Source organism: Gastrolobium bilobum, unplaced genomic scaffold (assembly GCF_033153095.1).
Source record: "Gastrolobium bilobum isolate Gb01-03AN ecotype WA unplaced genomic scaffold, APGP_CSIRO_Gbil_v1 utg19092, whole genome shotgun sequence".
Taxonomy (NCBI): domain Eukaryota; kingdom Viridiplantae; phylum Streptophyta; class Magnoliopsida; order Fabales; family Fabaceae; genus Gastrolobium; species Gastrolobium bilobum.
In genome coordinates, this window is record NW_026896119.1 from 111,157 (window position 1) to 121,782 (window position 10,626).

The following is a 10,626-nucleotide window of genomic DNA, read 5'->3' on the forward strand; positions in this document are numbered from 1 at the left end:
ACCTAAAGTCAAGTCAAAGTGACATGGACAATCCCCATGCTCACCAAGTAAGGCAACAAAATCCCACAGCAGTCTCAACAATAACATCATGAAGCTAAAAGCATAAAGGGCAACAGTCAATATCCAGCATCCAACATAAGTAGCATAACAACATATAATCAGCTAAGCTCCGGCCTCCTGCCGCTTGAGGGCTCAACCCCCGCATTACCTGAACCTGAAATATGTGCCCTAAATGTGGGGTGAGATCTCTAAAAAGAAATCTCAGTAAGACAAGGGGTCCTCAAGGATCTTCCACCCCAAGCTCACTTACACGTGCACTATAAGTTCAAAAGCATTTAACAGTATAAGTTCCAAAACTATGTAGTGCAACAGATATTCATGCCATGTGTGTTTTAACTATTCTACTGGCCAGAGAAATGCAGGACGTACGTCTACAACCCCACAATAAGTACAAGGAACACCGCTTGCACCTCACTCATGGCCTCACCATCTTGTATGTCTCCACATACTCAGGCTTACTGTATAAGTGGAACACCACATACATATCATAAAGGCACTCGCATATAACAACTCAATAGCATTTATCAAAACAATACATGAAAACAACATCATGTATATAAATCATCCCCCCATGGGACATGGTGGAACCAACAATGGCTAAACCGAGGACACGAAAGCTTACCTTACAAGCTAAATATCCAATGCCAAGAGTCCACACTAGCTCAAACCCCAAACACAGCAGAATCACAATATGTTTCGGACCAACAATATATCAATAATCATGCTTAACAGGCATAAGACACAAAGACAACACATTTCCTTTACGTTTTACGTCTTTAGGCTTCTCACAAAGCCACAAGCCCTTAATCACTTAGATTCTGACTTACATTAATCATTACAGAAGTTCAACTTCATCAACATAGGGTCCACGAACCCATAACTCAGTTCTGTATGAACAGTACCTTCACTGTTCACGAAAACCCATAATATCCGGATATATGTCGTGGGCATATCCGGATATCAATATCCGGATATCTCTCTTCCAATATCCGGATATCAATATCTGAATATTCAGATCCCCATATCCGGATATCAATATCCGGATATTCATATCCGGATATTTCGCGACAGAATGCAGTTCTGCATTTCGAGAGATACCCTTCCCAAAGGTGTTTCATTTCATGCATACAGAAGCTCAAACATGCGATTTAAGGTGTGTTTAACATTACCCAACCTTAGGTTATGATCTTTAGCATGTTACATGCATCAAGGTTCCATTTTTAATCATTAAACTCAAGAACAAAGGTGATGGTCATACCACAAGCTCAAAATGACTTTCAAGTGCACGAAAATGGCACACCACAAAGGTTCTTTCTCACCAAAAATGGCTTCTTGGACCAACACCAACAAGACACAAGCTCTCAAACCATCCCAACAATGAAGTCAGCCCACCACTCACCTCACACAGCCACCACAACCCAGAAATGGAGCTCACTACACACTCACCAAGGTAGTTCTCACTCACCCAAGTGTTTTAGTGAAGAAACTAGAGGAAAATGTGACAGCTTGGTAGAGTTTCACGGGAAAAAGAGGGTGGCAGCATGAAGAGCCCAAGTATCAGAAATGGAGGCACGTAGAGTTGTAAATTCTGACCTAGATGTGTGTGCCAAGGCCTTATATAGGCCACTTAAGCCTTAATCGCACTGTATTAGCGCTAAATGCTACGCTTAGCATTTTAATACCAAACTAAGGATCGTGAACCTACTCAATTTTACAAGACTTTTCATATTTTTATTTTATTTTTCGCAGCACCTTTCCGGTACGCGCTTTTCCATAGCCAGTATCAGTTCTGGCACCAGTTCTCATTATTGTGACTTGAAACTTGTTTTACAAGTCCTATGTATTATTCTAGTGACATATACACACTTTTCATAATTTTCCGGGATACTTCATCGATACACATTTATACTGAGTAGCAGAACCGGTATCTGCGCTTTTCGTCCGAAAAGCCACTTTCAACATTATTACTCACTTACTATAATTATTAGGGTCAATTATGGAATTATTTCCTACATAATTAATTAATTAACTTCCTTAATTAACGGTACGGGTTCTTACACCTAGCTGATTCTTGGCGTTGGGGGTTGGTCTTATGCTCTTCCTTATACTCAGTTTGCAGCACGCTGTGTGACTGACGTCCTGAGGAGCGACGCCCTAAAGGGCAACCCGTGTATCTGGAGGACTTATGAGTTTTTCTATCCTCTTCATCTTGGTCTTTAGTTTTGCTGGCTTTTTTGTCTCGGTTGTGCCCGTCATCAGATCTGCTCCCTTTATATTCTTCGATCCGCATGAACTCTTGGGCTTTTTTCTTGACCTCCTCCAAGTCGATTATTCCATGGCGGGCGAGTTCATAGGCGAAAGCTCCTTGTCTCAAACCTGACAAGAATATATGTACCTTCACTTTAGGATCAAGACCCTGAACCAACAAAGCCTCCTTGCCGAAACGGTCTAAAAAAGATCTGAGAGACTCCCCAGATTGCTGGCGGATTTTCTCAAGAGAGTGGACAGATTTGGGCATTGGGCGACTTGTCACGAAATGAGTTTGAAACTTGCTAGCCAAATCATCCCAGGAAGCAATACTCCCAGTTGGCAAGGTAGTGTACCACGCCAACGCTCTCCCGCCCAGAAGTGTAGGAAACGTCCTACACATGAGGAAGTCTGTTTCACCATGGAGGGTCATTGCCGCTTCAAACTTTTGAACCCATTCAAAAGGGTCAGTATCGCCTACGTAGGTAGTAATATTGGAAGGGCTTTAAAACCCAAAGGTATTGGGGTTAGGCAAAGGTTGTCAGTTAGCAGTTTATTGCGTCCAGAGGTGTTGACGGGTGTGGCATGCGTGTTTAGGTTATACGCGTGTGTGTCAGGCGGTACACGGAGTGCTTGAGGGGCTTCTACTGAGAATGAAAGAGCTAGGGCGTGATGAATGCCTTGTTGGGGTGGAGGCAGGATCATATATGATCCTTGAGGTTGGGGAATAGCTGCGTTATGCGGTGGTACTGCGTAACCATGGAATGGAACTCCGGCAGCTGTGGGCGGTATAGGATAAGGGGCACTAATGTGGTGGGTGTAGGGTCCAGAGGGATATCTGGTGACCACTGGCATTCTAAGGTCGTTATACATAACAACAGGTTGGCTTTGGGGCGGCTGTTGATATATGGCGGGTGGAACTGTTTGGGGGACTGTAACTGGAAATGGCATTCCGTAATGGACTCCTGGCGGTGGGGGTTGAGCTGGGGCTAAGTTTTGTGCTTGAACCTCACACATTGCTACGTGGCGATCTAACTGTGTTGGGGAGGGGTATTTAAAGGGGAATCAGATGCCTGTCCTATGTGGGTTGGTGAGAGGGGGTCAACCCTCCTTGGGATCAGTTAGGGGTGGATGATACTGCTATGATAACAGTTATGCAGCCCCTGTGTCTGGCAATGTCAGCGCATGACGATGGGGGGTTACCACTTATAGTATCTGGGGCGGTCTCCCAGGGAGCTAGAATCCCAAGGTGAGACATTTTGGTGTCTCACCTAGGGAATGCAGTCGCCTCGGGGGCAAGATGGATGGAGGGTTGTAGGGCTGACATTGAGGAGATAGGAACAGGCTTGGGCTCAGGTTATTGGTCCGAGTACAATTGGGCCATCCAGAACATCTTCATATATTATGTTTTCATTGGTTTCTTATACGGGGAAGGTTATATTTACAATTTTTTTTACAAACTACACTATGTTTGACTGGTCATACTTCAATCAAGAGTGTATGACCGGTCATACTTAGTGTAATTTGTAAAAAAAAATTGTAAATGGATGCTTCCCCTTCTTATATAGGGCATTTTCATTCTTCCCATAATTTTGAAACAAATTATAGAATTACACGTGGTTCCATATTTGGTTCAAATGCTTTTCGCTGCTAAATAATATTTGGTTCAATTCACAGTTCATTAATGTTTCTTTAGGTAATAAATAAGAGGAATGTTATTCTTACAACCTAAAAGTTTTACAATCTCTTACAACCTATTTTTTCACCGTTGATTTCTGTCAATCCGACGATTATAATTTGTAATAAATGTGACCCGATAAATCATAACTGTTGGATTGATAGAAATCAACGGTAAAAAGTAGGTAGTAAGAGGTTATAAAATTTTTAGGTTGTAAGTATAACGCTCATCAATTAATAAACATATCAACTATTATATAAATTTTTTGGCAACAAAAGCATTTTGCAAACTTTAATAAGTATCTGTCATGTAAGAATTTTTTTATCTTATTGAAGGAAGGTGTGGCTTGTATCATCACCCTTTAATTCAGTTAATATACCTTAAGCAATCATATTTGTTTCCCAGGAATTATGCATGCATTATGTCTCAATCACTCTTCTTCTTTATGCTTTCGCAGCATCCAAGACTCTTTCAGTGGCTTCCCATTCCAGTGGACTGCAGGTAGCAAACAAAACGAATCACCTTTCAATATTGTTACCATAGATGAAAATTGATTGTTGAAATTAGTCACTTTTCTTATTTGATTGGAAGATGCTATCGTGTTGCTACGGAGGAACGAGGGAGGGCGGTCACCCCCTTCAAATTTATATATTGCTTTAGTTATGAGCTATAATTTATATAATTTTTTAGGTCATATAGACAATGTTCATCCCCTTCAATGTTAAATACACATGTTTTTGTTATCAAAAAAAAAAAAAAATACACATGTTTTTAATTATGAACATCATCTCTGCACTTTTGTTCATATAGATATTTATAACCAGGAATATTACACTTGAAATTTTGCCCCCCTTCACAAATTTTTTTTGGCTCCGCCATTGCATAGTCTTGAATTGCTATTGTTTTTAATTTCTTCATTTTGGCATTCATATAGGAGAATGACTAATTATACATGCTTTGTGTCCTTGCAGAGGAGTGGGGGTCTATAACTAGAAAAATCGATGGATTGAAGAAATGGACTGAATCTTGGATTGAAATGAACGTTAAGTGTGCACATGGTATTGATTGTTATGCTTTTAGTGCTGGTTGCTAGATATTATCCATAACTAACATAGATCATTTTGAAAACATAACAATTTCTTGGGTTATTTATGTATGGACTGTAAGATCAATGTATCTAGTATTTTGCATTTTTTTGAGACAAATTTTTTTAGGGTGAGTAGTGTGCACATATACTCACTGGGACTTTGCAATCTTAATGTGATATATATGCGTATGTTAAGTACAAATGCCTATGCTAATGATTTAAAAGTGGTCATGTTTTTGGATAAAAAATTTGTAGCTTAAAAATTAAACATGGCGGTCAAAGAATTAACAAAATTTTGAATTTCGATCAATTAATCCAATGAGGAGCGGAATTAACTCTCTGTGACACTTTAATATAATAGTGAATTTATACATATATTCGACATCTTAAATATTAATAATAATATTTCTTGATATAAATTTAGTTAGAGTACTAATTAAAATAAAGTACAGAAGCTATCTAATGAAATAATGATCCCATAAATGTGAACTATCTTGAAAGCTAAATATTTCTTACAGTTTTATATATTGCTTACCTACCGTTTATAACTCATGTTCTAATACTCATTTTTTCATATTTTTATTTTATTTTTCGCAGCACCTTTTCGATACGTACTTTTACATAGGCAGTATCAGTTCTAGCACCAGTTCTCATTATTTTAACTTGAAACTTGTTTTACAAGTCCTACATATTATCCTAGGAATATTTTCACAATTATTATAATTTTCTGGGTTACTTCATCGGTACGCATTTATACCGAGTAGCCGAACCGATATCTGCACTTTTCATCAAAAAAGCGACTTTCAACGTTATTAATTACTTACCATAATTATTTAAGCCTTATCATAATTATTAGGGTCAATTATGAAATTATTTCCTAATTTTTCATAATTAATTAATTAACTTTCTTAATTAACGGTACTAGTTTTTACAATTTTTATTAATATTTATATTCTATATTCCTCTGTATTTTTTATTTAAAAAAAATCATATAAGTGAAATATTATTGCATGATTTTTATAAAATATTTAATAATTAAAATATCTACGAAAATTAATAAAGTTAATATATCTACGAAAATTAATAATAAAGATAATTTTTCTCTTCTTAAAAATTAATTTATATTATTTTTTAAAACCATATTCTTTTATTCTATTTTTTATTATGTAAAATAAATTAAAAAAAACAAATACAATAAATCGGGATGTGTACTATCAATTAATGGATAAGAATCATATATAATTTATAAATAACGTAGTGGTTCAAGTCACTCTATAGTATTTATTCAAGAATTGTATAATGATTAGAAGATATAATTATAATATTTATTAGAAAGTATTAATTTTCGTATCCAAAAAAAGTAGGAACTGTTAAGTAAAAAATTAATATATATTCAAAACGAAATCCAAATCTAAAAGTGAAATAAATAAAAAATTATGGAACTCTAATTATTTGATGTAAATAAATTGGGTATATTTGAGGGTGTAATTAAGATGGTGCAAATATGAGCACATTTAAAACAAAAGATATTGTCCTTTCAAGAAAACAAATGCTACTAGATCAAGAGTTCAAAAAAACTTTTATTAAATCGTCTTAATCTCACACGATCATGCTTAAATTCTAATAGAAAGATTTTTCTATTAAACTTAATATAAAAGAATTGAACTTCATAGCCAATGAATGGATAGATAAAAATTTTAATTGTATACCAATCGTACGTTACTCGTGCTATAATTATAGTCCAATTTCGATTAGTAAAATCTTTGAACATATTTACCCTTTCCTCAATCCCTTATATAGAGCATGCCTAATGTCAATCCAAAATAAATTTTTTTTTTTTAATGAAAAAAGCATCCATTTTATCAAAGCTTAATTTGTAAGCAATGTAAGAATAATAAAATAATAATTATAACTCATTACCTTATATAGGGCTGTTATTTGTCATAACTTTCAATGCTTTTATGCGACGTGACATGATTCTATTGGACTATAATACTTACCCTTGTCATATAGTATAAGAATTTTCTCCTGCCATTAATTTCTGCAGTTGTCATCTCACCGACTCGATCACTGTCATTTTCTTGAGCAGCCACAGTAGCTTTTCTAATGGAGAGTTGGGTTGGGAGGAAGAAGAGAACAAAGAGGCAAATGAAGAACAAACTCATATTTGACAAACTGCCTGGAGAATTGCAGATAGATATCTTCAATAGGCTATCTGGGAAGGATTTATCAAGAGCAATGTGCGTATCCAATTCATTGCGTGACCTCATCCTTCTCACTTGCTTGCCAATGGTAACTCCCCCAACCATTCGCTTTCTAGGTATCCTTATATGCATGCAATACATTAACAAACGCAAGAGACATCAAGGTTCGCTTTCGGTATGTGTTGATAATCTAGCTCCCCATCCTTTTGTTGTGCTCGATTTGCTTCTCAATTGGTGCATGAGAGTGATGCGTTGCTCAATTACACCTCGAAAGGTGATTGATTCTTGTAATGGGTTGCTTTTGTTTGCCCACAAGGATGGGGAACTTGAAAACCTAACACATGGAGTCTATCACTACTATGTCATCAACCCTATTACCAAGCAGTGTGTGGCTGTTTTGAAGCCTGGACCAACTAGTCCTTTGTATATGTATGCTGCTTTTGTTGGAAATCTTAGATTTATGCGGAAGCGGTTTAGGACCTAGTACATTGGTATGCTTACCGAATCATCCTTGTTTCACAATTACCTCTCGGTGCGCAGGTCTCGTGTAGAATCTTCCCTTGTAGGATTCCTCTTCACGAACAGCTCACCTCAGCGCCGCAGCACGAACAACCTCCTTGAAGCTGGACTGTGACAGATCTTCCAAACTATCTCTCGAGGAGGAAGGGGAAGTGTGTGGGCACTGATCAGATAGATTCTGAGCTTGCCTCTTTTTCACAAAAAAGACCTTTTTTTTTTTGGCTGATGACTTAAGAGGTACTATTTATATGGGTTCCAAGAAACCCTAGCTCATTGGGCTCTAGGTTCCTTGGGCTCTTCTCATACTAATAACCCATTTGGGCTTTAGTAAAAGAGCAAACCCAACAATCTCCCACTTGCTCTTTTGGATACAAACTTGAGTCGTAAAACTCAAGATCATGTAACCCATAAGTCATCATCTATCCGAAAAATACCCCATCCCTTGTCTCAAGCTAGCTTGGGGATCTACCATCTGTTAATAATCAAGGCTCCTGATAATCAACGAATGATTATCTAATTCGGTGCTACTCCACTAAAAGCCCGAACTTGAACTCCAAGATTAACAACACTTATAACATGAATATGCATCGCCCCTTTGTAGAATGTCTATAATTGATTGACAAGTTTTCTGTAACTCAATCAATTATTTATTCCCTTGACTATGATAGTTTCTCTAATGGATTACATGCACTGGCCAGTGTCTTTAATATCCAAGTACCGAAACATATCAAGGGGACATATCCTACAAATTCCATGTTGTTTATCTCATAAATACCGATAATCAAATAATCTCACTCCCAAAATACCGAGTTATTGGTCGTCAATAGATCGAACCTCACCCGTTGGTAAATCAAAGAATGAAAACTATTTGATTACCTATTTATAATAAACTCAGGATTAAGAGCAATCACATAACTATAGTTAACTGGAGATTTGATACCTTATGACAGAAAAACAACCTTAATCAAATCTCTCCTTGATCCTTTCAATGTGAATGTTAATTCACACCAATATCTTACAATGATTCGGACAAAACCATTTCATAAAATATTGCAGCCTAAATAAAGTGCCCAACTTTATTTAACGGCTGTGACTCCATTCATCAATTGTGAGAACCTATGATCATGTCCTCCATGAACGTATCCATATGATCATATACTCCACAATTTGATCCGGACCTTTATGTTTGTAAATAGTGCGCAAAATAAATAAATAAAACCTTATTTATGAAATTCAGAAAATTATTTTATTGTTTCATCGTCTTACTCCAAGAGCACAATGAAACCAATAACTCCCACTTGCTTAATGCAAGTATGAGATCCTCCTAAGACCCAAAGAAGTAACATGCCTCTTGAACACAAGTTCAGGCAAACTCTTAGTAACTGGGTCTACAAGATCCACCTCTAATGCTATCTGAGTTTAGTGAAAAACTCATAGCTCGAGGTTGATTTTCTTGAGTCAATATCCACTTGAAATAACTGAATTTTTGAAAACTCAGCTTTTCAAGACTCCCACTAGAATATACCAGCATATAATCTCTCATTCTCCAAAGATACTTGAGTACATGCTTAACAATAATCTAGTATTCCTCTAGGTTCAAAATGGTATTATCTCACTACTCCCACTACGTGACAGATGTCTGGTTTAACGCCCAACATGATATGCGTGAGTCTACCTTTGCCAAAGCATAAGATATCTTGCTCATGCATTCTTCCTTCTTAGAAGTCTTTGGTCACTCCTTAGGAAGATGAATTCCACATCTGAGAATTATAATTCCTCTCTTAGAATTCTCATGTTGAATTTTGGGTTTTGTCAATGTAAGTAGCCTGAGGTGATGCCAACAACTTATTCTTCCGGCCTCATAAGAGTTTTATACCAAGAATATAATTGGCTTCCCCAGTACTTCCATACCAAAACACTAACTTAGCCAACTCTTTATGCTTGATATTACCTCCACATTGTTTCTAATAAGGCGCATATCATCTACATAAAGTACCAGAAAAGCTACTGTCTTCCGTTGTATCAAAATTTTGATAACCTGATCAAAACTGATGTTTCAAGACCTGGATGCTTGCTTAAGTCTATGAAATAGACTTTCACAACTTGCATACCGTGTGTTCCTACTCATTTGCTATAAACCATTTTGGTTGTTGTATGTAGATATCCTGACATCCAACTCCCAAAATAAAATCTCATAATTGAGACTTATAGCAACTAAGAGAATCTGGATAGACTCAAGCATGGCGTCTGGCAAAAAATGCCTCCAAGCTAGCTTTGAAGGTTTTCACCTTCCTGTCCATCCTCTCTTTGCCTTTTAAGTCCACATGCACCTTGTGGGTTTTACCCCTCTTTGTGTCTTTACTAGGACCGAACGGAGTTGAAATACAAGTATTTCATCTCATTGTTCATAGCCTGAGCAACACTTGATCAACAACATCTTCTAGTGCATTATTGTAACTAGTAGGATCAATGTCACTCAACAAGAAACAACTTGAGAGTTAACAAGGTTCTCTCCCACTACGAATGTACTGCACTAGACCTTGTGTATTTATAGGTAAAACAAAGAGTGGGTCAAATGATGGATCTTCAATTTCTTGAGGATCCGCTTATCCTTGATATTGTTCCTTTACATGTGATACTAATATTTCTACTAGTTTCACTTATATATTATCATGTTGAATTTCCAATCATGGTTCTCTTGTTTGTTCACTTAGAGATATATCTATCCCCTCTTGAACAATCAAGGGAACAGTGGATGAAGCTTCTAGAGATTCTGGAAATTCTTGATCTGAGATAAATCTCATGAAGAATAACCTAACTTAAGAGCTTAT

General features: G+C 36.9%; 1 protein-coding gene across 1 annotated transcript; it reads right to left on the minus strand.

The window, feature by feature from the left end:
• Window positions 1-2,098: 2,098 nt before the first annotated feature.
• LOC133297889 (uncharacterized) lies at window positions 2,099-2,740 on the minus strand. Its single transcript, XM_061497117.1, has one exon. It carries the CDS (start codon window positions 2,738-2,740, stop codon window positions 2,099-2,101), a length of 642 nt encoding a protein of 213 aa, XP_061353101.1.
• Between the last annotated feature and the right edge of the window lie 7,886 nt (window positions 2,741-10,626).